The following is a 26096-nucleotide window of genomic DNA, read 5'->3' on the forward strand; positions in this document are numbered from 1 at the left end:
CTTGAGAGGCTTCAGGCCTCCACGTGGGGGGGAAACAGAGCCTTTCACAGACATTCCCAGCACTATGGCATCAGAGACAGAGGCTAGGAAAGTCCTGAGGGGGATCAGAGGTTTGCTGCAGCAGGGAATATTTGTGATGAGTTTTGAGGAATGAGTAGGACTTCTTAGGGGGAAAGAAGAGGGAGGAAATTTCCAAAACAGTCCTAGCCTGGGAGTCAGAGAAAGTCATTTGACAAATATTCCGAGGTTTCTTCCATGTGCCTGGCCCAGTGCTGGGAACCCTACACACACACACACACACACACACACACACACACACACACACACACACACACACACACACACACACACACACACACACACACACACACACACACACACACACACACACACACACACACACACACACACACACACACACACACACACACACACACACACACTGGTCTCTTTCTCCTTTCCTGACTGGAGCATTCTAGTGGAGGAAGAAGAGGTTGGGGTAGGGGACTGGGTCCAGGGAATGTCAAATCTTCATTCTTTTTTGGCAGGAAGTCAAGAGTTCTCAGGGTATCTTCCCCTGGGGTCCCATCAGAAAGGGCTGAGGGCAGAGGCTTTGCTTGGCAGCCAAAAGTGGGAGGGGGCACTAGGGGTCTTGGCCCAGGATCCCCATCCCTTTAAGGATTGGGGGAGGTCCCCTGAGGGGAGTTAGCAGCAATGGGGAGCTGTATCAGGTCATCTGATCTCAGCCCACCCTTCAATGGGGCACACAGGCCAAAGGAAGTAGGGAGAGGATGTGGCACTGGGACCCTCAGCATTGTCTCAAGTGGCTCTCTGGGCCTCAGTTTTGCCATCTGTCAAGTGGGTGGGTTGAACTCTATGATATGAGGACTGGGTATATTTGAGGAAAAGGGAAAGCAAACCCCCATAGGGAAGTGGGGGCAGTGCAAGTGCCCCAGAGCCGCCCCTTTGGCCCCCAGGGTTTGGGCGCCCGAGGGCGCATGTGCTTTTGAAATCCCATCCTACTCCCCCTCCCTGTTTCTTCTTTGCACAAACATCAGAAGGGGCTCCGGTTCACCCGGAGGCCCTCCAACCACCACCTTAGTCCCTCTAGCCCCGAGACCACCCCAGAGGGCGCTCCAGGAAGCCCTGCCCCTTGCTCAGGGCCCACCCCTCGAGGGAGCTGAGAGATCCATACTTGGCAAATTGGTCTTGGGTCCCCGGGGTTGGGGACCCATCTTATGGCTTTTCCAGAGGGCAGGAGGCGGGGCCTCCCGGTACCACAGCCCTGGGATCTGGCCTCCTCTATAGGGGGCGGGTTTTCCTCCCATCCGAGCTTGAAAGGTCCCCCACCAGACACTGGGGGCGTGGCCTCAAGTAGGGGATGTGGCTCCTTCCTTCCTCGCGCCCTAGGGCGTGGCATCCTGAGGGGGGTGGGCGTTGCCATTCACATTTCTCCAGAGGGTGAAGCTAAGTCAAGGGTGCAGAGGCAGCCCGCCCTCTGCACAGAACCCGGAGAGTCGCCCTCTGGGAGGTCCCAGCATGCAGGCACCGCCCCGCCCCGCGCTCTCTGCGCAGGAGCAGGGCTGCCCGCCCGCCCGCGCGCCCCGCGCTAGGGAGCAGGCGCGGCGCCGCCTTCCTCGGCTGAGCGCGTGTCAGACTTGAGCTTGACGAACTCCTTGGCCACTTCGTCATTGCTGCGCTGCGACAGGATGCGCAGCACGGTGAGGCCCGTGTCATCCATGTGGATGCGGCGGCCGAGCGGCAGCCAGCAGGCGGCGCTCCCGCGCTGAGCCAGCTCGCGCAGCTGCAGCACAGCCAGCCCCACCGTGCGGTCCTCGCGCGCGAAGCAGTAGTCCTTGACGCACACCTGCAGCTCGTAGCACTCGGGGCCCGCGTCGGCGCTCAGCGTGCTGCAGAAGGGCGGGGCGTGAGAACAGATCCCTCCCACTGGCCAGCCACAGCCCCTACCGGTGACCCGGCCTCCCTCCCGGGCCACGCCCACACCCGGGCGTCCTAAGCTGGGCCACGCCCACATTAAGGGATCCATCTATTCTCATAAGATTCCACAATAGGCCGGCCCTGTCCCTGCCCCAGCTGTCCAGACCTACAACCCCTCTCTAGGCCACACCCACATCAGCTGGCCACGCCACCCTAGTATTGTCCGTGCCACCTCTCCTCCCTCCCTTCTCCCTCTCCTACCCAATGATTCCCCCGCCAGCCCATTCCCAGCCCCTAGCCAAACCACGTCCCCATCCCAAGTGACCCTTTCCCCAGACCACCCTGGATAGGCCATGCTCCCACCTCGTGATACTCGCACCCACGCCCTCGGCCGGCTGAGCTGCTGTCCCCACCACCCTGCCCCAGATATGGCACCCAGGAGCCCCCTTTACCAGGCTCCCACCTGAATCCAACTTCTCCCCTTGAACTGTCCCCTCCCTCAAGCTCTCTAGCCCACCCCTTTTCCACCCAAGATGCGCTCTCTTCACAACCCTGCCCTAAAATCTCAGCACGAGTCCCCTTCTCCCAGGCTGCGTCCCTAGGGGCACTGGGGCCAGCCTTGCTGCTGGCTAGTCAAGAGCTCACTCCTGTCAGGCCACGCCCACACGGATCCCTTCCCAGGCTGCACTCCTAGCCCTCAAGTACTCTAGCCCACCCCAGGAGACATCTGCCCCCTACTAGGCGGTGCTCTTGCTCCCAAGTTTTGCATCAGGTGACCTACCGCTCCAAAGTCCTCTGACCAAGAGCCCTCCCCTGACAGAACTGATGTCACTCCTGCACTAAGGTGCCTCCCTTCCCAGCACCCCCCACCTAGGATGTGATCCCCTCCTGTTCCTGTCCCCAGGTGCCACTGGCCCATGAGGATCCCTCCTGCTTAGTGGGCCCTGAGGTTCATAAAGCAGATGTCCCCTCGCCATGCTCCCCAAAGTGTCCCAGACTCACAACTGGAAGCTCTCATTGTACTTAGGGGCCCAGCTGTTGTTCTTGGATTTGGTCGCAAACTTGCGTTTCTTGTCGCTGAGCTGGGGTCCAATGATGTTGACCTCGATGAACGGCCGGAAAATACCAGAAGTCTGCCACTTGAGGTCATTGGCAGCCACCACTGTTGGGGAAAGTATAGGATAAGACCAGTTACCAACCCCCAGTATGCAGCGGTGGTTTTCACAACCTCCAAGAAAGACTACATTTCCCTGCATGCCTCTGTAGCTAAGTGTGGCCATATGACTAAGTTCCAGCCAATAAGATGTAAGAGGAAGCACAACTTTCAGGTTGTGGCTTGAAAAGTAGGGAGAATGCCTTAAACTTTCTCCTTCCCTAGCTGCAGGCTGGGATGCTGATGAGGGCTGAGTTCTTTGGGACCCTATAGAAGAAGAAAACACATTAGGGATAAGAGTACAACAAAAGATGACAGGGGCCTGGATCCCTAACACTGTGCCAAAGCCTCCAAATCAGCTCTGAGCTGATTGTCCTTGAAGTTAACTCAGAGAAAAATTCATTAATCTATCATGTTTAAGCTACTGTTATTTTAGGCTTTGGCTAAAACAGCCCAATCTGTATTTTAATTAACAAAATAAAAGCCAACAAAAGGAAAACAGAGCTGAGAGATAGAGGAAGTGGAATTGAGTCCTGTAACACTGCACCCCTTGAGCCCACCATGGCTGAAGGCGGTTACTTCTGGAATTTATGGTTTTATGAAAACTTTTTTTTTTTTAATGAAAAAAACTTTTTCTTCCTTAAACTAGTTTGAGTTTGGTTTCTGTCTTAAAACCTAGTGCATCCTGGCTGAGGCATTCTCCCTCCCACCTCAGGCTACTCACCTTTCACTGTGACCTTGTGTTCCCCAGTTCCTGGATGAGTGAAGAGCTCAACGTGGACAGAGACTTCACCCACAGGGTCTTCCACACCCGAGCCTGGGCGAGTTAGGGGAGGATGCTTGGCATGAGCTCCATTCTTTCCCACCCACCAGGAAGGACCTGGACTGCCTCCCACCTGAACTGCCTCCCTACCTGTGCTGGCGGCATCAGGTCATCAGCCCTGACAGGGTGGCACTGAGAGGTGGCTTGGATGATGGGTGCTCTTGGGGAGGCCAAGAATCCTGAGTTCTAGCCTTTCACTGCCTTGTTGTGTGATCTCAGACAGATCTCTTAACTTTTCTGGGCCTAATGTCCTTTTTCTCATTCCATGCTATCAAATTCAGCCTTCATCTTCCACATCATCTTGGCGGAATCTGACACCCTGGCTTTCTGTGCCTCAGGTTCTCCTCTTGGCTGCAACAAGGCCACACTCTCCAGGTTCTCATCCTACAGATTAGTCACACCCTCTTTTGTCCTTTCCTCCTCCTCTGTTGATCTTCAAACTGTTGGGGCATCCTGCACCTTAGTCCTCAGCCCCTTCTTTGTTATCATTTCCTAAGAACTGGTACAGTGGAGAATCCTGCCAGGTCTCCCTTCAAAACATATCCAGAATCTAACCCACCTCCTTGGCCTCCATCCTGGTCCAGCCCCTGTCAACCTTCAGGTAAGTCTAAGTGAAACATGGCTGCCCAATCAGAGTACTCCCTGGCCATGGCTACAGTGATTGGCTCAGGGGTGGTCATGTGACCCAACCTGGGCCAATAGGAGTTGGCCCTGGGACTTTCGCTATAACTCTTAGGAAAGAGTCTCTCTCTGGTGCTAGGCTGGGAAAGCTGACTCTGTCCAATAAGAGGAGGGTCCACCCCACTGATGTCTCAACACAGACCAACAACTGATGGCGTTGTTGGAGACTCTGGATCCAGCTATTGCTGATACTGATTCAATCCCTAATCTTTCAGTTACAGGCTCACAATTTCTCTAGTCGGCCTGAGTCTGGGTAAGGTACGCTTCAGTTTCTGGCCACAAGCATCCTGACTGATTCTGGGGATCACTGAAGGAGTAGTTTAAAAACTTCTGTCCCCACCCTTCCCTCTGTGACTCTGGGAAGGGCATCCTGTGGGGCCTGGGGACCTGTGACCGCCAGCACCCCCAGCAGGCCACTCCCCTGCCCCGAAGAAAGCTCCCCACTCCTGGAGCACCCCATGCATGGGGGGAGGAACAGGGGGAAAGTTAGGAGTGGGGGTGGGGAAGGAGAATGGGCCAGTCCAAGGTTGATCAGGTTACCTGGTTTTGGGCAGGAAGTGACTGAGTCTCCGGGGGCAGAGGGGCCTGAAGACCCCCATCACCCCAGTACTGGGGCGTGCATCCCCTCATCTTCGCTGCCCACCCCAGGGCATCGAAGTCTCCCACCCCCTTGTCATCTTAGGCTTCCACCCCCCTTCCCCCAACCAGTCACATGCTCAGCCTCACCTCCCCCCCACCCCAGGCTGATGCTTCACAGCAAGCTCAATCCGGGCCAGACTGAGGGGTGCCAAGGGAGAGTCGGACAGTGGTGGGTGGGGTGAGGGGTCAGATCATGGCCAAAGCTAGTAAGAAGCAGGAGGGGGGCAGTGCTGGGCGCCCCCATCCCGTGGCTTGCTGGCTCCAAGGGAAAGGGGCTTTCCTGGACCTCTCTGTGCTTGCCCCAACCCCACCCCCCATTCCCAAGTCCTGGCCCCCCCTGCAAGGGAAGTTTCCTTGGGCAAGAGGATTAATCTCCTTTGAGACTCAGCTTCCTCATCTATGGAATGATGGACCAGCCTGTGGGGCAACCAGGAGGAATGTTTTCAGGAATCCCAGAGAAGTGCTTGGCACAAGGGCTGGCTTAGAGTTGGAGCCTGAAAAAAGTTGGTTTTCTACACTTGGAAAAGTGACGTCAATAATAAAAATTAAAAACAACAACAAGAAAAACAACAACAGTTGCTGCCAGCTAGTATACATCAGAAACTGCTCTAAATTTAATCCATCTAATCCTAAAAAAAAATCCTATGAATTAGGGTCCTTGACTGTTCCCATTTTACAGATGAGAAAACTGAGGCTCAGGGAGGCAGACCCTTGCCGGAGGCGCCCAGCCACGGAATAGGGGCGCTGGGATCTGAGCCCCCTCTTAACCCGGCAGGCATCTGTCTGGGGAGCCCGGGATCTGATTTAAGAGAAGCACTTAGGGAGAAACGAATTCCGACTCGAATCGTTTCTTCTTCCCCATGCGGAACCAGCAAGCCGTCCTTCCCCCTTGTCTGCCTAGGCCCCCTGCAGCCAGTCGGGCCTGGGCGGGGCCCCGCAGGCCCGGGGCGCAGAAGGACGGGCCTTTTACTAGCCGGGCCGGGAGGGGCGCAGGCACCGGGCACCGGGCGCGGGGCGCGGGCGGGCGGCGGCGGAAGCACGTACCCTTCTCAGGATAAATGTCTTCACTAAGGGTAAACCTAGTCCCTTTTCCACCATGGACTAATCACAAGGGGAAGGTGGAGAAAGGAGGGAGGGGAAGGGTGGTGGGGGGAGAGACGAGCGAGCGAAAGGCGAGGATGGAGGGCGAGTGTGCGTGGCAGGGAGCAGGGTAGGCGCGGAGACGGGGCGGCGAGTGAGAGGGAGGAGAAAGAAGAGAGAGAGAAACGTCAGCTGCAGACGGACAGACAGACAGTCTCCCGCTCCGGGGGGGACACCAGGGACACTAAAAGCAGCAGCGTGGGCTGGGCACGAAGCTGAACGCGGAGGCCCGACGCCCAGGGAGGGCCCTAGGCCCTGGGCTGACTGGGGGGCGGGGGAAGGGGGGCCGCTGGTGGCCGCAAGGTTTTCTCCCCTCACCCCTGCCTCCTCTTCCAATGCCGGAACTAAGCCTGGGTCAACAGCCAAACTTCTCTCCCTTGTCTGCACTCTTAGGGCCAGTTTTGAAAATGGGGGTCCCCAGGGAGGGGAACTAGGACCCTCGAGTCCTGCCCCCCAGCCCCAGCTGCTGTGTGTGAACTCAGAGAGCGACAGGAGACAGAGATAAGAGAAGAGAGAGAGAAAGAGAGAATTTGAGAAATGGGAACTCAACTCCCTCTCCGTCCGCCCCCTCCAGGTCAGGGTTCCTCCCATCCCCGGGGCTGTCATTCCTTAGCCCCTGACAGTGCAGAGGGACCTTCAACCCCAAGGCCCCCAGGGACCTTCAACCTTTCCTCCAGAGGTCCCTCCCCTGGATCTGCCAATCATTCTTTGACTGCATGACGTCACAGGCCCCGCCCACACCAGAGCTGTCAATCACTCCTTAATCACAACCGCCACAGGTCTTGCTCCTGAGCTGTCAACCGCTCCTAGGAACCACAGCATCGAGGTCCCGCCCCTAGGAGCTGTCGATCACTCCCTGGTCCTTGCAGTCAGAGGTCCCGCCCCACAGCTTTTGATCACATCCTGACTCCATGACGCCATGGATTTTCCCAGATGTCAACCCCTCCTGGCCCAATGACGTCATAGATCCCGTCCCAAGAGCTGTAGATCACTCATCGGCCCTTTGATATCATGGAGTTCACGTGCGCCCACGAGCTGTCAGTTCTGCCCTGGACCCACGACCGGAGAAAGTCAAAGACTGTGGCACCGGCTTGGGGCTGGGCTGCCCCTGTGGGCGAGGATTGTCATCCAGGCTAACCAGTGGCTCCTTACCCTGGGCCGACTGAGTCTGTACGAATGTCTTGATGAGCAGGTCAGTGGCCTGCGTGTAGAGGGACAGGGCGTAGCGCAGGGACTGCAGGTCTGGACTCTTCTCCAGGAAGGTTTTCTTGAGGCCCACGCCACCCGCATGGAAGTATTGCTGTGAGGAATAGGGTTGGGGAGAGGTAAGGTTGTTGCACATCCGGCTGGACAGCTACAACACTGCCCTCCCCCACTCCACTGCCCTCTTCTGTGATGTGCTGGATGACAGGGGGGTCTTCAGAACACTCAGGTCCTGCTAGTCCCCCCACCCTCAGTCCTTATTTTGCCATGGCTGGCTCCCTGTCTTTCTCTGATCAAGGTTTCAAGTTTTCCTTAATGTCCCCTCCTTAATATGTTGCCAACCCTATTTTGCTGTATTTCTCCATCTCAGCAAAACATTTCCTTCAGGGTAGTTTTAACACTTTTTATATCATGGAGACCACAGCCCGTTTATGTTTCCCTGTTCTTGCATGGGCTGGTTGACTACCTAGAATGCTCTGTTTGCTTTGCCTTGTGAATTTCCATACATTCCTTAAATGCCACCTCCCACAAGCTTTCTTCCAGAAAACCCTTTCTGCCCAGTCCCTGAGCTCTCCCATCCTTCCCTCCACCCTATCCTGACCCCACAGGGCTAGAGATGTCTGCCTCCAGCTGACATCCAGCCTGGGGTTCCTCAGGAGGCTACAATCAGCTAGCCTGAAACTGACATAGAAGGGTCATCAGGGAGTGTTTATGAACTGAATGAATTAAGCTGGGCTGGAGCTTAGGTTCACTTCATACCAGCCACACCCTCTGCCTGTCCCACCTGGGATGGACAGGGATGGGGCCTCTTACCTTGATAGTGTCCAGCGCCAGCTCAACAACTGCACACTGCTTCGGAGTCAAGCTCTTGGCTTCTTCTCGTACCATGTGGTCCTGGATGGATGGAAAGAGGGGCCAGGTGGGCACAGCAAACTCCGCCTTGGGGATCTGCCTTTCTAGGGGTCTCACCCTTGCTAAATCCAGTGAGTTGGGATAGTGAGTCTGTCTTTTCATCTTTGTGTCCTAACATATGACTGGCAGGTGCTCAATGAATATTTGTTGAATAAATTATTTGTACTCTTGATCAAGCTGTCTCTGAAGCTGAACCTTGCACATCTTTCCAATATACTGGAATGAATAAATTATACTTAAACCTGTCTGAGTAGGTTTCTGTCCTTTGAGCATGCAAAGTGTGTCACTATTCTGGGGCCTCTTCCTTAGGAGCCCCCACCCCCACCCCAATCTCCTGCCCCCACCCCTGGCCTCACCTTGAGTTTAGACAGCTGACCCAGCTCCTTGGCTGCATTGAAGATCATCTGGGTTCCCTGCAGGTGACAACAGACATAACCTGGGTAAGAGTGGGGGTACTCCTGCCCAGTGACCAAGCTCCCACTGACACCCCAGCCCCAGACGCCATCTTAGTTCTTGTCCAAAGGCTCTGGGTAGGGCAATGGTTGTGTCCTGGGGACAGCAGCCTGGAGCCCTCCAGGAAGTGCTGACATTTTCCCCAGAAATCCCAGTCCTGTGGGGTGCTACCCATCCTCCCACCTCCACCACGACCCCAGGTTGTGGGACAGAGAAGAAAACAAACAGGGAGCAGGCTGGGAGGGGCAGTGGGTGAGGAGAGCCCAAGATGGTGTTTGTGGATATGGGCGGGGCTTGCCAGTCCCCAGTCTAGAAGCCCTGAGAAAACTGTGGGATGGGCTCTGGTGAAACCCACCAGCCACCGCAGGCGCAGTCCCTCTGTGGGAGTAATCTGGGGAGGGGGGCTTTTCATCTGATCTTTTAAAGGAAGAATCCTCCCCCTCAACACACACCTCAGTACCCATCCTCTACTCCTCCCCCAAAAAGACATCAGCTAGATGCCATCCGGGTTATGGCTTTGATGAACCAGATGGGCCTAGGTTCAAATCCCAGCTCTGCTGTGTGGCCCTGGGCAAGTCATTTAACCTCTCTGAGCCTCAGTATTCCCATTTTGAGATGGGAAATCTTATCCAATTTATGGCTTAGCTGGGACTAATCATGTCTTTGTTCAATATTGGTAGTTATTATCACTTGGTTTTAAGGTCATGGGCAGTGCTGGGGGAGATGGGGTTCTGGTCTGGAAGCCACATGTCCTGCCTCCTCCATCACTATGCTGGGTAACCTGAGGCATGTTCCCGGCCCTTTCTTGGTCTCAGTTTCCTCTCCTGGCTAGCAGGAGCACCCTCACTAGCTTAGGGGATGGGGGTGGGGGTAGCTATCAGTGAGGTTATGTGTCCTGAATGACTGGGTCCTGGGGTGGTCTGGGGTCCTGGGCAGGGCTAGGTGGGGTGTGAGGGGGCATTTACTGCCCTGTTGATGGTTTTCCAGTAGGATCTAGTCACCCTGCCACTACTATTATTATTATTATTATCTTCTTGGTTGTTGCTATTCTTATTCCTTGCTGTAATTTCCCGAGGCTGTCATGAGGCACAGGTACTCAGGAGCCCAACTGTTTGGGCCTTGGTGTCCCCTGCCATACCCACCTCCCCACCTGCCACCCCCCCCACCACTCATGAGCAAGCCAGACAGACAGAGGAAGAATAGACCGACAGACAGGGTCACAGTACACCCCCCGGACGGCACGGATCACAGAGGTGGAAAGAGGCAGGGGGTGGGGTGCGGGGGTAGTGGGGTGGGGGATAGGAGCCAGACAGACAGTGAGAGGCCGGTCTTACATCTGAGTGGCTTGGCAGTTTCACCCTGCCCTGTGGAGAGAATCAGGCGGAGGTCAGAGTTTGGGTGGCTGCTAAGAAGAGACGCAGTGGGACTTCCCTGCCCCCTCAAAGCACAGCCCATGAGCTCCCTCCCAAGTTCTGAGTCTAATGGTGGGTCCCCTTCCCAGGTAGGCACCTTCCCTTGCCCCCTGGTGGGGGGTTGGGACCAGACTCTGGACTGCCAGGAGGCTACCATCAGCTCATCACCTGGGGACAAGTGCCCAATCCCACAGTCAGCCTGCCCAGAGATGGGGTGCCTTGGGGTGGGGAAAGAAGAGAGAAGGCTTGGGGTCTCTCCTCCCCCAGCTCCCAAGATCTTACCCCAGCAGGTCTGACCCTAAAAGAAACATACTCACAGGTATCACGAGTTCATTCAACATACAGACACACATCCAGGCACATCCATGAGTACACAGAAAGTTTATGCACACATGCCCAGATCAACATACAAAGACATGCATGCAGAACTCAAGAGCTAAAATACACTACTGAACACTTGCACACATGTGCACAGTCACACACACACAAATCCACACATTCTCTGCCCCCAACAGGGATGCACGTATGTATAAATGGTGACTGACATATAGAATGTGCCCCTCAAAGGGCTGGATGAGTGAGTTGGGAAGCCTTACAACCCACGGTCATGAAATGGAGACCCCACTTGTGTGCACATAGGGATGATAGCTCCTGTGCAAGTGCACAGCCAGGGCAACTGTTCATGTGTTGCCACAGCTCACATCTCCTTATGACAAACACCCATTAGAACAACAACAAAAAAATCTACATAAAAAAACAAAATATGTCTCAGTCCCAGGGCAGTTTTCCAGTGTCTGGGCCTTTCTTGAAGCCATGGAATTTCAGCCAAGCCCAGGACTGGGGTAAGAACTTTAGGTGTAGTTGTGAGAGGATAGGAGATTGTTGTGCACAAACTCACACACACTCCAAGCCCTGGGAAATCACTTTGTCTCTGACCGGCATTGTGGAACTTGATTAGGACACCTGCCTCCTCCTACCCATGACCCCCAGCTGAACTTTCTGCCCATGTAAATAGACACACACACACACACACACACACACACACACACACACAAACGCCCAGACATCAGAGCTCAGGACCTCAGCAGAAACGAGGCCCTCATTACCTTTTCTAATCCCTTGCCATGTTTTCTCAAGAGGGTGCCCTGCAGAGACAACGTCACAGGGTGATCAACCTAGCAAGCTGTATGGGGTAGGAACCCAAGGTGATAACACAGGTACTCGTGGGGATAGGAAGCAAAGGGCAGCTGCACTGTACAGGGGGCTGGTGACTGGGCTGCGGGGGGGATTGTATGTGTGCCTTCATGACTGACTCTTAAAAGGCAAGAGAGAGTTAGAGAGACAGGAAAGAGAAAGAGACAGAGAGAAGGAGAAATAGAAAGACAGAGCCAGAGAGAGAGGAGAGAAGTCACTGCCAAGACATTACCCATTTACATTTACTGTATATATGAGGTTCTTGGTTCCTGAGTCAATAGGAAAGCAAATGGGCCTCATATTCAGAGAGACCTGAATTTGAATCCTGACTCTGACATATATTTACTATCTGGCTTTGAGTGACTCCTCCTCTCTGAGTCTCAGCATTCCTCATCCGCAAAGTGGGAATAATAATAGCTGTTTTGCTCAAAGCATGGTCATGAAGCTGAGCTGAAACAACAGCTATGAGGTCTGTACTACAGGAAACCCTCAATAAATGTAAATTCTCCTAGCTCTCTGCCCACAAATGCATTGTCTGTGGTTGAGTACGTTGCCACCACGTGGTTACAGCCAAAGACCCAGACTGCAGCCAACAAGAAGTCAGATGAGCACTAGGAAACTTTGACAAGGTGAAATCTTGTCACAGCCTCGTCTGGCCCACAAAAGAAGATTCTAAAGTGGTTTTAACTGATCTCTGCCTTTGTAGGTGTCTACACACCACCACCACCATTACCATATTACCTCTAATTTAGTGAGCACTGCCTCAGTCAGTCACTGAGTTGAGCACTTTAATGCACCATCCTATTTGGTTCTCACAACAACCATCAGAGAGCTGCTACAATTAACCTCTTTTTCCAGACAAGGAAATGGAGGTTGGGAGGTAAAGTGACTTCCCAAGGTCACAGAGAGAGAATGGCTGGGCTGAGATTTGACGCCAAGTCTGCATTACACCAGTCACAACATCATCCCCGACCTGGGTGCCTGGGTGTGTGTCTGGGATTCTTGTGTGTTTGTATGTGTGGTGGGAGTAGAATGGGCAGGGGTGGTGGTGGGGTGTCTGCGTTGATCAGCTGAGTAGGGACCCAGGTAATGAGGGCCTTTATTTTGGTTGGCTGCTAACAGTTCAGAGCCCAAAGGAGAGGTCAGAGTAGCTCCATGACTTTGAACTGTCTTGAAGCTCTGGGGAGAGACCCAGACATCCTGGAGCAGGAGAGTAAGGGTGATTCTAACTAAAAGACGTGTGCAGATGTGAAGGTGCTGACCAGGGTTTGGGGAGGCGGAGGCCTTTCCTCAGTACTTACAATGGGATGGGGTGGGTGGGCGTGGTCTCCCTCCCTCCCAGCCCCGCCCCCTCCCCATGCTCCGCCCCAGACAGACACAGGCACATCTAGGCGGGAGGTGGGACGGTGGGTAGGGGGGCCAGTAGGTGAGGACGGGGCTCTGGGTGGGGGGTTGGGTGCAGCCACGTGGTGGGCTGAGTCCAGACACAGAACGGACGGACAGACAGACGGACAGAGGGACCTCTACTTACGATCATCTGTCAGCCGTGATGGGGGCGGGGCGGTAGGGGAAGGGGGGAATAAGTAACCATGAGTCTCCCAGGAAGGCCAGGGGGCGGGCAGAGACGGCACCGAGGGGCGGATCCCGCGCCCCAGACCAGCCCAGCCCTGAGGAGGTGGGCAGGCAGCGAGAGGTCTGGAACCTCCCCCACCATGGTTGCCCCTAGGCAGCCCCCACTCACCCTCCAAAGCCTCCCCAGTCCACCCAGGAACGTCCTCCCACTCTGTGCTAGGCCATCAGTCCCGTGCCACTGCTGTCCTCAGGCCTCCAGGGGGACCACACCAGCCAACTCCTCCCAAGATATCCCCAACCCACACCTGGCAGCCTGATCTCTGGGGATTACTGTCTCCGTGCTCTTCCCAGAGGGTCCCAGAGGCACAGTCCTGGTTTCTGGATGACCATGGACCTCTGCTTGACCTCTATGACCTTGAACACTCTACATGACCTCTGTTTGACCTTCTGAAGCCCTCTGTTCTATTGGTCTCTGATCTCTGAATCCAGGTATCTCCTCTTCTTATCTCTTGATTGACCTCCAAAGCCGCCTGATGAACCCAATGACCCCATAACCTCTGTGACCCATGGATGGTCTTGATCCCCAAGCAGACCTCTGTTTTCTAGGTGATCTCTAACCTTTGAATAACCTCTTGGCCCATATGCCCCCTAGACATCTTTTTACTCAATCTGACCTCTTTGACCTTTAAATAACTGACCCATGAATGACCTCTTTAACCCTTTGATGACTCTTGACCCATATGTGAACTCTCTGATTTTTCAATGGCCCCACTGACCTCTGGTGGCTTCTAGAACCTTCAGATGGCCCTTGTACCTGGATGACCTCTAAGCCCCAAGAGCCTTTGACACCAAGTTGTCTGGGCTCCCACAGAGGGGGTGGCCCAGGTGTTCCCTCTGGCCCCCTGTGGACCTCACCGTCTGGTCAGTGAGGGGTGGCAGGACGATGGTTTTCTCCATGGTGTTCATGACCAGCTTCCATAACTCCTTCAGCACCCGCTTCAGCACCGTCTTCTCGCAGATTTTGGCAAAGAGAGTCAAGCTAGGGGCGAGAGGCAAGTCTGAGAGAGGGCCCAGCTGGCCCTGACCCAAGGAGCCCTTTCCCCTCAACACATTCCATGGACATGCAAAAGTGTACAGAGCCTGGACAAGGACCCCCTGGGTGGTCTGATGGGGCTATGATGTGTAATGCATGAGAGGAGGGTGAATGGTGCCTGGACAGGTCAGACTTGGAAGGGGCCTCAAAGCCTAGGAGGAAGGCTTGGGCCCTAACATGGAGGGCAGTGGGGATCCATGCAATGTTCGAGAAAGAGAGAGAGAGACAGCCAGACTTTCCTATTTGAAAGAACAAAATGGAGGATGAACTGAAATAGAAAGGCTAGAGACCAGGGACTATGAAGGGGCTGGGGCCATGCTCAGAAAGGAGAGGATGAGAATGGTAGAAAGGGGGACAGACTTGAGAGGGAAAACAACAAAGGGTTCATGATTGGATGTATGGGGTTGCGAGAGGGCAATCCACCATGATTCTTTCAGCAAATGACCCTCCCATCCCCCAAACCTTCTTTAATCCATCACTTCTTCTTTCCATTCTTCCTTCCTTGCATCCTCCCATTCATGCATCCATTCTCTCATCCTCCAGTTAGTCATACATCCATCCATCTATCCATCAATGGATCTATCCTTTTATCCATATACCCTCCATCTAACTTTCTAAGCATTTATCTTTTAATCTACCCATTCATCCACCCACCCATCTTTCATGTCATTTATCAATCCGACCACCATCCATTCATCCAGACAAATATTTACACACTAAACCTTCCAATCATTAACCCACTCATTTTTCCATCCTTTCATGCCTCTACTTACCCACCCATCCAAACCATTCACCACCCAGAAAACATGCCCTGAGTATCCTCTCCAGGCCAGCCCCTAGTTTCTGAGGCTTCACCCAGGAGCCCTCCATGGCAGACCCTGTCCACTCAGCTTGGCTCACTTGCTATCCAGTAGGTCCATGATGGGTTGAAGCACGTTGTCAGCATCCTGGGCCACGCTGCTGCAGGCACTAGCAGGCACATTGCCTGTACCTTTCACCTGGCTAAGGATGTCGCCCATCTGCTTGACACACTCCTCAATGTGTGGCTGGAAGCTGGGGACACAGAGTGTAGGAGCTCAGACCAGACTCTCCTGGCCTCTGGAAGAAGGGCCAGATGAGGCCACAAAGGCTGACCTGAGAACTTTTCATCACATGCATCAGGGAGCCATGGCATATAACAGCTATAGTGGGAGGCTGACATTTACCTATGTTGTTCATTTCATCACAGAGTCCTATTCAGGTACTATTATTATGTGCATCCTCACTTTACGGATGGGCAAACTAAGACTCAGAGAGGTGAAACAAATCACCCAAGGCCACATAGCTAGTAAGCAGTGAAGCTAGGATTGAACTCAAGCTTTGTTTAGCTCCTAGCCTGAGGTCTTCCCCACTCCATCTGCTGAGTCTCCAGATGCCCTAGGCTCAGAGGTCTGGGAGTTGCCCTCTCCCCTCTGCTCCCAGCCCTGGAAATGCCTCTACCTTGTGGCAAACACCCGACTGAGTTCATCCAAGACATTGTTGAGTTTCACCTGTAGCTCCTTCAAGATGTCACTGGCCTCAGCATCCAGCTGAGGAGGGAGAAGGGACATCAGGTCAGGTTTATAGGACACCCACATGTATGGAGCATTTTCCCATCCAATCCAGGGAAAGGGACCCAACTCAGGGAAAGGGAGACCAAGGGACTGGAGAGGAAACTGAGGCTCAGATAGTTAAGCCTCTTGTTTGGGTGTGAGGAAGTAGCTGAGCTGGAATTCGTCAGGGACTAGCTCTGGGGCCTTCAGGGACATGGGGATGATGGTGATCCAGCCCGGGCCCTGATTCACCTCCTTCCCTCCCATGGCTTCGAACATCTTCTCAAGCTGAACTCGCAGCTGCTGAGTGTTGTTCATGAGGATGCAGGGCTGAGGATGGGAACAGAGCAGGGAGTCAGGGCTCAGGACCTTGCCACAGAACCTTCCCTCCCTCTACTGCCAGGGACCTTAGATAGTTACGGGGTCTGGGTCTGGAGGAAGCTGGGGTTCCCTAGGGCCATCTGAGAAAGGAAGACAGCATCTGGTTTCAGATTCCTGGGAGTGTTGGGAGTGGGGATCTCTGTGGACCAACAGGAGGAAGGAGGACTTTCCCCACCATGGTGGGCTGGACCTTATGTGTCCAGGAGAGGGGCTGGGCCTTGAGAATAGCAGGAAGGGGAGTTCTTGCTACACACTCATATTTTTATATAAGGGCTCAAAACTTTATAAGATCTCATACATTCACCCTGAAGTCTTCATTCACAACAACCAGACAATGACACACTGAAGGTATGTCCTCTCACCTCCAGACACCCCCCCCCCACCAAGACACACTCAGGCAGACACACGAACACACACAGTTGGAAACACACAGAGACACAGCTATCAGAGCTCAGGGAAGGATGGAGCTCTGGGGGTATGGAATGGGGCCAGGAGGGGACAGGACAGGGACCCCCGCAGGTCACCACTTTCTCCTTCTCCTTGGAGCAGTAGGAGGCGAAGTCCTTGGAGATGATGTCCGCATACTGGAGGAGCACATTACTGATGGTCTGGGGAGGACACACAAGTTGGATGAGACAAGGGGCTGGGGCTCAACAGGCTCATCAAGAGCTACTGTGAGATCAAGGATGAACCTAAACCCCTGTTAGCACTGGACCACTGGGTTGGATGAATTCTCCACCTAGATGACCACCATGACCAAAGGGAGACATCACCAGATGAAGATGATTATTTTATACAGACTCAGCTCTTTTTCAGAGCAACCAACCATCATATTAACCCAATCCCAAACACAAGCATGACTCAATCCCAGATGGAATCTCAGTTCCTACCTGCAGTCTTCAGGTTTCACCCAGGCTAAAGCCAATCCAACTGAACCTCAATCCCAATCCAATGATCTCAAACTTCAGACTCACCCGCACACCTGCTTACATTCTACATAAATCCTAACACTCACTCCACCATGAATGTCCAGTTGAATCCCAGTCCTAATAGTAACCCTAAAACTAACCCCTACCTCAGCCCCATCCTTAACCCTGACCCCAGCTCCAAATTCACTTCCAACTTTAACCACAACCCTAACCTCAACCCCAGCCTCAAACTCAACCTTAACCCAAACTCTGATCTCAACTTCAACTCCAATTTCAATAACATCGCCAGCCCTAAACTCAACCCAAAGCCCAACCTCAAATTCTAACCACAACTCCGATCTCATAAGGCATGACCAACTTCAACACTGACCTCAACCCCCACCTCAGTAACAGTGATATCACCAATCTCAACCTTGATCTCAATCCCAGTGCCAACCTCAACACCAATCCTGACCTCAACTTCAACCCCAAATTTGACCATATTCCATCCCTCGCCTGGACCCCATCTGTACTCCCGAACCTTGGCAAAGCGCCTCATGTAGTGCCCCACGATCTGAGGGTCAGGACATTCAAGTTTCTTGATGATCTCAAAGCTCTGATTGAGCTGGGAGAAGACGTCCACCACGGAGCAGGAGAACAGGGCATGCTCTGAAGTCTGTTGAAACTGCATCGGGAGGGAGGACAGGTGGGAGGAGAGAGGTCAGAGCCTGATAGTCGCCAGAGCCCAACCCTCCTCCTCTCCATGGGGAAAGCCAGAGACCAAACGCCTGGGATAATAGTGAAATGGATACTGTACAAGGTGAACTTAGAACCAAGACTTAGAGGTGGATGTAGGGGGAAGGGTCAAGCTTGATCAATTCTCATTCATTTGTTGGGTGCACAAAAGACTTTCAACACTGTGAACAAGACAAAGATGGATGACAACTTTCAGAGACCGGTCTCATCTCAAGGGCATTTTTTGCCCCCAGATTGGATCCCACTGTGGGTGGACTGGGATCTTGGTGGTAGATCAGCCTTCTCACCCCATCCTTCTTGTCTCGCTCCAGGGCCCCATGCAGGAAATCCCGGGACACTTCCTCATTCTCGTCCAGCCACTGGATGACGAAGGGCTCAAACCACCTGGAATGGAGAGCTGGGGTGAGGCCCTACCATCTCGTGTCCCCCTGACTCTCTGCTCAGGCTCATTCTATGACCTTGAATGGCTACTCCCTCACTCCTCTCCTGTATCAGGCCTTGGCTGCTTCACGCGTGAAATGGACTAAGTGACCACTGCCAGAGCAAGGCTCAGATGTGTGGAAATCCTGGTTGATAAACTGCCTGTGGGCAAGTGGGTTTACTCTCTGAGATCCTGACACAGCACATAGTAGGTCCTTGGTTAGTGGTGACCACCATCTCACTCTCCAACACAGCCAAAGAGTCAGACATCCTGAGTTCAAATCCTGGCTCCGTCACTAAGTGGATGTCACCTTGGGCAAATCCTTCTGCATTTTACCCTCTATTTGCTTATCCACAAAATGGGAATTACAACACTCCCAGCTCACAGAATTGGCAAAAGGATAGGATTAAATAAGAAAAGACAAGTGGGACTGTTCAGCACGGTTCCTGAAACTTGTGATTATTAATTGTCTAGCTACAGGAGTCCACAGTCCAATGGCTGAGAATGGAGAACACTGGGTTTGTGCCCCACCCAGGCCCCCAATGTCCAGGGAGCCCTGAAGAAGTCAACTCCCCACTCTCCGAGAGGCCTCAGTCTAGCTGTCAGTGCTACAGTTCTAGCTTGAGTTCGGGGCAGGGGACTTACGCAGGATACTCAGGCACTCGGTCCTTAAAGGCAGGAAGCTCTGCCACATATTCGTTGTAGAGCCATTTGACCTTGAAGTGGAGATTCATGTAGTCGGCGCTCTTGCACAAGCGATGCTTGTCATGCTCTGGTCAGAGAAGCAAGGGGGCAGCTTAGACAGGAGGGTCTACTACTCTCTGTCTTGGCAGTGCCCACTCTGGCCATCAGTGGTGTCTGACCTCAGGCATGAGGGTCCAGGGCACTCACAGTCTTGGAGGGGACACTGAGGCACAGCTACCTGCTGCAGCCAGGCTGGGAGATATGGGGGTGGTGGGGACTCACCTTCCATGGCATACTTCATGTCCTGGGCAAACAGATTCCACATTACTTCGGCACTGATTTTACCCACGTTCAATTCCTGGGGAAACCTGGTGAAGGTCATGGACGTATGAAACCTTGGCAGACAGAAACTAGATGGTTCATGCTGCTTTGGCCTTCCCAACCCTGAGAGGGTAGTGTGGGACAGGCAAGGGATCTGGATTCAAGTTCACTCATAGATACTGACTTGTTGAGTGACTATGCACTGAGACCTTGCTTCTCTCTTAGCTTTCACCCACCCATCGCTTGATTCATTCATTCACCCACTCATTCATCTATCTACAGATCCATTCCTCCACCCATCTATCTATTCACCCATCCATCCATCCATGCATCCATTCCTTTATCCACCCACTCATCCTTCTACCGATCTATCCATACACCTATTAATACATCCATTTATCCATCCATTCAAAATCCCTGATCTTAACTCTGTATCTAAATAAACAAGAAATGCTGGCATCCCAGAGTTAGAAGCCCTTCTAGTGTGTACCTCAAGGAGAAAAAAAACACAAAAACTCATTCAGGTAACAGAGATGAAAATTCTAAAGACATATAAATCCACAAACCAAAACTGTGCACACATTTGCACACAATCACACAATACACAACACTGCATACTGAAGCACATTCCATAACTGTACAGATATACACAATTAAACCCATAGGCCACAACTATACACAAATTATATCCATACATACAAGTGATAATGTGATATACATGTAAAACATTTAGTAGAGTATCTAACACATAGTAAATACTTGAGCAACACTATCTGTTGTTATTTATGAACCCCCACACACATACACAATTATTTACATAGGTACACACTGTTATACAAATCAACACATACAAAATGCATGTCTGATTGTACCAGTGATTGAATATACATACACACAATTTTGTTTGTTTGCAAATTATGCCATACTCCATCCATGCACAACCACACCCACATCTGCCCTGACCTACATATTTTATGTGTAATTAGATATGATTGCCTTTACACAAAGGCACAGACGCAAAACTGCACACACATTCACAGTGACCTCCAGATAACTAAGTACACAGATACACAACTCACTGGTTGAGGCAGGGAGTGTAGGAATTCTTGTCTTCCTCAATGATGGACACTATGAGAGTGATCAGCTTGGACCAGAAGTCGAGGTTCTTGATGCTGGGGCCCTGTTCCTCTGGGGGAACTTCCCCTTTCTTGGCCTGGAAAGGACAGTGGGGACATTGGCCACAAAGGGTCCAAGCATGAGGGGCTCAGACAGTTCATTATTGAGGGGTGAGAGATTAGTGAGGAAGGGGCCCCATTAACATGTATATGTTTCAGGTGGGAAGTCTGCATGAGAAGGAACTGAACTCATGTAAACTGGCCCAAACAGAGCTCATATACACACAGTTCAACAAAGCTTAATTAGACTCAACTCATAAAACTGAATGGAACTGAATTGAGCTGAATAAACTCAAGCCCACTAAACCAAACAGAACTGAAATGGATGCAAATCAGGACCACTTAGCTTAACAGATGGAAGTTATCAGAGTTAATTCAGTGGAACTGAACTTGGGCCAATTACACTGAATGAGTGGAATTAAACTTAACTGGATTGAATTAAACTCAAATGCACCTAACTGAATTGAACCTAATCAATTTGCCCAAGATCAACATCAACCTAACTCAAAATTATGTAAATAAATTGGCTTGAACTCAACCCAGCCCAACTTAATTGAATTCAACTCACCCAAGTCAACCCAATCCAACTCTACCTACTCATCCCAATTTAACATACTCAGGCCAACTCAATCCAACTTTAGTCCATCAATGGAAATGAAAGTAGCTAAACTCAACTGAAATGAGTCCAACTCAGTTGAATGCACCTGCACCTAAGCTAACAACTTAGTTCATCCTAACTCAAAGCCAACTCAGGTCAATCAAGAACAACTTGAATTCAAGTAAACTGAATGGAAACGAATGAATTTTTTACTCAATTAAACTCAACTCAATCTAACTCAGTGATGCTCACCAATTAGACTGGAGCGATTTTAACTTGTCAAGTGAACAGAAATAAGTGGATCTAAACTGATTATAGTTGAACTAAACTCAGTCCAATTTAATCCACTTCATCTCAACTCAAATCAGTTAAGAGTGATTTGATTTCAACTCAAGTCAAATGAATGCAAATGAACAGAATGAAATAAAATTGAACTGAATTCATTTTATGTGTCATCTCCTATCAGAAGCCCAGGCTGAGGTAGGGGCCACCTCAGCTCCCACAGCCTCCTGTAATTCCTCCATTCTAGTGCTAATCACCTTGGGTTGTAAATTTCCAATTTATACATTTTTTCCTTCCTAATAAGGCATAAGCTCCTTGAAATCTTACTGACAACCCTGGGACATTACATGTGTAAATATGTTGGAAGATCTCAAGTAAATTGAGTTCAACTCAACATTTATTGAACAGTAATTCTGTTCCAGGCACATAGTATTATGCCAGACTCAACTAAGTTTAACTAAAACCAAATATATTGAGCCCCTACTCTGTACTAGGTGCTAAGCACTGGACTATATTTTATCTAAAGCTTGGATCTCATTGAATCTCCTTCTCAATCCTGAGATGTGAGTTTATGACCCCATTTTACAGAGGGAGACACTGAGGCTCAGAACGGTTAAATCACTTGGAAAGAGGCAGAACTGGAACTTGAGCTGGGGTCTGGTTTGAGTCCCCTAGTCCCTTCTGCCTCATCTGGAGTCCTCACCGGGTCTGTCTGGTACTCTCGACTATAGAGTTCGTGACAATTGTTGAAGATGTATTCATAAGTAGAGTTGAGGCAAGCTTTCACACAGTCCTTCACCACCTGGCTGGCTCGGGGTGGGCTCTGAAGTTCTTGCACCTGAAAAGAGGAAGGGAGATGGGCATGGCTGTGCATAGTTGGGACAGAAGGTACCCAGGAAGTGGTTACAAGTGGTTTTGGATTTAAGGAAATGTTGCAGCAATATGAAAGTGGAGGGTCACTGAGAAAGGGCATTGTTCTCCAGGAGGGATGTTACTGGTTCAGAAACTAAGAGTCCTGGAGTATGCTTCTTGGAGAGATAATGGGACTGAGTCCCTTTACTCACCTTCATCCGAAAGAAGGTGATGCTGGTGAGAAGATCCACAGTGGATTTGAGGTCCTGGAGTCTCTCTGGGCTGCTGGCTGGGAAGTTATTCTATCGGAAGGGAGAAAGGAAGTGGGGTTATGAAAGAAGGCTGGGGGATGATGGGAGACAGTGTTTTAGGAGAGACACAAGAGACCCCAATTTCAGGAGATATGTTAGGGGTCAATGAGAACACCTTGAAGTAAGTGGGGGGTGTCTGCTTGGATGCACCAAACATGTTGGGCCTATGTGTACATGTGTCAGAGGAACACATTCTACATGTTAAGCAGGGTTCTGCCACGTGGATGCCTGCTGGTAGCTGTTCCCTCCAGGCAAACACATGCACGGGGTGAGCAAATCATCAGGCATGCACTTCTCACCCGATACATGGAGAGGTCGATCCGCAGGGAGTTATGCAGCTGGTCCAGGAGCTTCACAAAGCGTTCTTTCTGAGGAGGCAGAGGCGGAAGAGGAGGGATGAAAACAGGGACTTGGGAGTCAAGTGTAGCAGTTCAAGGTGGCTGCCATATTGGCTAAGTGCATACTATACACTAAGTGCACCCCATCCACTGTTGAACTGACCCCTCATAACACCCATTTTCATTCTACAGAGGGGTAAAATGAGGCTCAGAGAGGGGAAGTGACTGGTACAAAGTCACACAGCAAGTCAGGTCCAGACTGGGGATCCAGGAATCACTTGAGGTCTGACCAGCACAGGGTCAAGCTCTCCCTCATCCCCAGGCCCCAGCCCCTGGGACTGACCCCAAAGTTGGAGGCAGCGAAGCGGTCGGAGGCAGACACGTTGGTGGAGGCGGTGGTGTGTGCGTAGTAGGCATTGATGTTGGCAAGCAGGGTGCTCATGACGGCAGGCACTCCAGGACACATGTACTTGGAGGAGAGGCAGGCAAAGTGGCTGGTAGAAGGGAATGAGAAGCCTGGTGTCCAACTCCCAGAATGCCTCTATGATGGCTTCCCCCAACCCCACAAACCGTCCCTTTTCCCTCTGCTTGATTCTGTCCTCTGAGTTTCTCTGTCTCCTTTCTGAACTGCCCTGTCTCTGCCGCTATCTCCAGCTCCCATCCATCTCACTCTAGCCTCCCGCTATGGCACTTTCCTAACCTTCAGGGAAATTCCATAACCACCATCACATTCACTTCTGCTCAGGCTTCTCCTCCCAGGAACCCCTTCCACCCCAGATTTGTAAGTGTCCTCTTGGTAACCACTCCTCCCCCTAGTTTCCTGAACCTTGCCCTCATATCCATCTCAGCCTGCAGCCTTACGTCATGGCTTGGTAGATGGACTCGACACCATAGCGCATGGCAAATTCATCCACAATCTCCTGGGCTGTCTCATCATAGTAAACTTTCCAGGCGTCATCACCCTTGGCATCTGGGATCTTCACGACCCCATTGTTCTGCACGTCTGTCACGAAGTGGAACAGGTTCTGCCACCACAAGGGAAAAGGTGTCATAGAGAGTGCAAGGGGACACAAAGGGTCAGGGAGCCCAGGTCTAGGGCAGCTTATATCATCTATCTATCTGTTTAATTGTTAATTCATTCATCTACTCTTTCCTCCATCCACCACCCACCCATCCATCCAACTACCCCAAATTTCCCCTATCCCTCATCTATCCTTCTAATAATTCAACTACACACCCATCCATCCATCCATCTGCCCATCCATCCATCTGTCCATCTACCTGTCTATCCATCACCTCTCTATGCATCTACTCACTCACCCATCCATCCAACTACCCCCAAATCCACCTATTCACTCATCCATCCTTTCAGTAATCCAACCACACAACCATCCATTCATCCAACAATCTGCCTACCTATCCACCCATCCATCTGTCCACCCATCCATCTACCCACTCATCTACCCACACAAACATCCATTCAACTATCCAAAAATTCACCCATCCACTAATCCTCCCTTCTAATAATTCAACCACACATCCATCTATTCCATACATTTACCCACAACTTAATCTGTTTATCCAACAATTCATCCTTCTACCCAATCAACTATCAATCTGCCCATCCATCACCCATGTGCCCATGCATCTACTCACCCATCTACCTATCCAACTACCCCCAAATTCTCCCATCCACATCTATACTTCCAATAGTTCAACCACACATCCATCTACCCACCCACCCTTCCCTCCATCCATTCATCCATGGATCCATCTGTCTTTCTGATCTTTCTTCCATGCATCCATCCATCCATCTACCCACCTACCTACCCGCCCACCCAACTACTCCCAAATTCACCTACCCAGTCATCCTTCCTTCTAGTAATTCAACTGTACATCAATCTATCTACTACCCACAGCTTAATATGTCCATCCAATAATTTATCAACCCATTGAACCATCCATCACTTATCTATCTAGGTAGAAATCCAGCACCTATTTATCTACCCAACCATCATTTTTTTAAAATGGAGGTACTGGGGTTGAACCCATGACCTTATGCATGCTAAGCATGTGCTCTACCACTTGAGCTATATCCTCCCCACTGCCTAACCATCCACCCATCCTTCCAACCATCATCGATCTGTCGATCCATCTATTCAACCATCCATCTATCCAACTACCCCAAAATTCACCCAACCAATACATTTATACTTCCAATAGTTCAACCACACATCTATTCACCTATCTTTCCATCTGTCCACCCATTCTTTTATCCATTCAATACTCACTCATCCATTCAATCATTTATTCATCCAGCGAACTGAGTTCTCTCCAGGAGCCCCCAGGTGGGTGGAAGAGACAAACCCAGGCACAAACAACCCAACCCTTAGCATTTAGTGCTGGGACGTATGGAAGATCTGGAGCTGGATAGTGAGAGTCTTCCTGGAGGTCAGAGAGAGCTTCCCAGAGGAAGGGGCCCTGAAGCTGGACCCTGATTGATGGTGAGGAATTTTCTGAGCAGAGAGAATGGCACAGGGCACAGTCTCAGAGGCCCAGGGGAGTGTGGACAGTGTGGTTAGAAAGAGAAAGGAGTTAGGGCAGGCAGGAATGGTAGGTAGAAACAACGTGGGAGACAAAGATGAGCTTTGAAGGCAGGGCGGATCAGTAAGCCTCACCTCGTGCAGACAGGTATACTGGACATGGTAGGGGGCCACCTTCTCCTCGCCTTTGATCTCCACACTGATGTGTAGCCGGATGGCCCCCGACACAGCAGATTTGTCAGTCCTCTTGTCTGCAGGGCAGGAAGGGATGACAGTGTCAGAACTTCCCAATATAGCCCTAGGTTATGTTAGCATATGCATGACTGTAGCCCTTCCAGACTCCCTGAATTAGGGCCTACGTGTTTCTCCTCAGATTTGCTCCCTAGACTTGTGTTTCTCCCACTAGACTAGGATCCTTAGGTCCTGTCTCTCCTTTCTAACTAGGATCCCAGACCTCACTTCCTCATTCAGAGTAGATTCCTGGTCTGTGTCTCCCTCTTTAGACTAGGAGCCCTAGGCCTTGCTTCTCCCCCAGGCTGTGCTCCCAGGTCCTGCCTTCCTCATCAGATCAAACTCCTTAGAATCTACTTAACTTCTTAGGATTCCTGGGGCTGAGCCTCTTTCCTCAGACTGGGATCCCTGCTTCTTGCTTCTTGCTTCCCCCATCAGAATGGGATATCTAGATTTCCTCTAACCAAATAAGAAATTTCTGGACTCTGCTCATCCCTTTGAGACTGGATTC

General features: G+C 51.5%; 1 protein-coding gene across 3 annotated transcripts in view; it reads right to left on the reverse strand.

The window, feature by feature from the left end:
* Nucleotides 1-364: 364 nt before the first annotated feature.
* Nucleotides 365-26096, reverse strand: part of UNC13A (unc-13 homolog A) — a 60197-nt gene continuing 34465 nt past the window's right edge. The window contains exons 19-42 of one of the 3 annotated variants that reach the window (XM_064479992.1): nt 25490-25605; nt 23673-23836; nt 23155-23305; nt 22773-22841; nt 22375-22464; nt 22014-22148; nt 20335-20468; nt 19217-19302; nt 18896-19022; nt 18117-18213; nt 17615-17758; nt 16693-16773; nt 16037-16114; nt 15693-15781; nt 15114-15266; nt 14036-14159; nt 11461-11499; nt 10277-10306; nt 8846-8902; nt 8391-8471; nt 7527-7674; nt 3816-3908; nt 2941-3100; nt 365-1910 (exon numbers count right to left, since the gene is read on the reverse strand). In XM_064479992.1, the coding sequence (XP_064336062.1) occupies nt 1610-1910; nt 2941-3100; nt 3816-3908; nt 7527-7674; nt 8391-8471; nt 8846-8902; nt 10277-10306; nt 11461-11499; nt 14036-14159; nt 15114-15266; nt 15693-15781; nt 16037-16114; nt 16693-16773; nt 17615-17758; nt 18117-18213; nt 18896-19022; nt 19217-19302; nt 20335-20468; nt 22014-22148; nt 22375-22464; nt 22773-22841; nt 23155-23305; nt 23673-23836; nt 25490-25605 (2747 nt within the window). In that variant the 3' untranslated portion in view covers nt 365-1609. Of the gene's footprint in view, nt 1911-2940; nt 3101-3815; nt 3909-7526; nt 7675-8390; nt 8472-8845; nt 8903-10276; nt 10307-11460; nt 11500-14035; nt 14160-15113; nt 15267-15692; nt 15782-16036; nt 16115-16689; nt 16774-17614; nt 17759-18116; nt 18214-18895; nt 19023-19216; nt 19303-20334; nt 20469-22013; nt 22149-22374; nt 22465-22772; nt 22842-23154; nt 23306-23672; nt 23837-25489; nt 25606-26096 lie in introns of all 3 variants that reach the window. The other 2 variants (XM_064479991.1, XM_064479993.1) reach the window with 2 other exon arrangements.

This window comes from Camelus dromedarius, chromosome 27, assembly GCF_036321535.1.
Source record: "Camelus dromedarius isolate mCamDro1 chromosome 27, mCamDro1.pat, whole genome shotgun sequence".
NCBI classification, from domain to species: Eukaryota; Metazoa; Chordata; class Mammalia; order Artiodactyla; family Camelidae; genus Camelus; species Camelus dromedarius.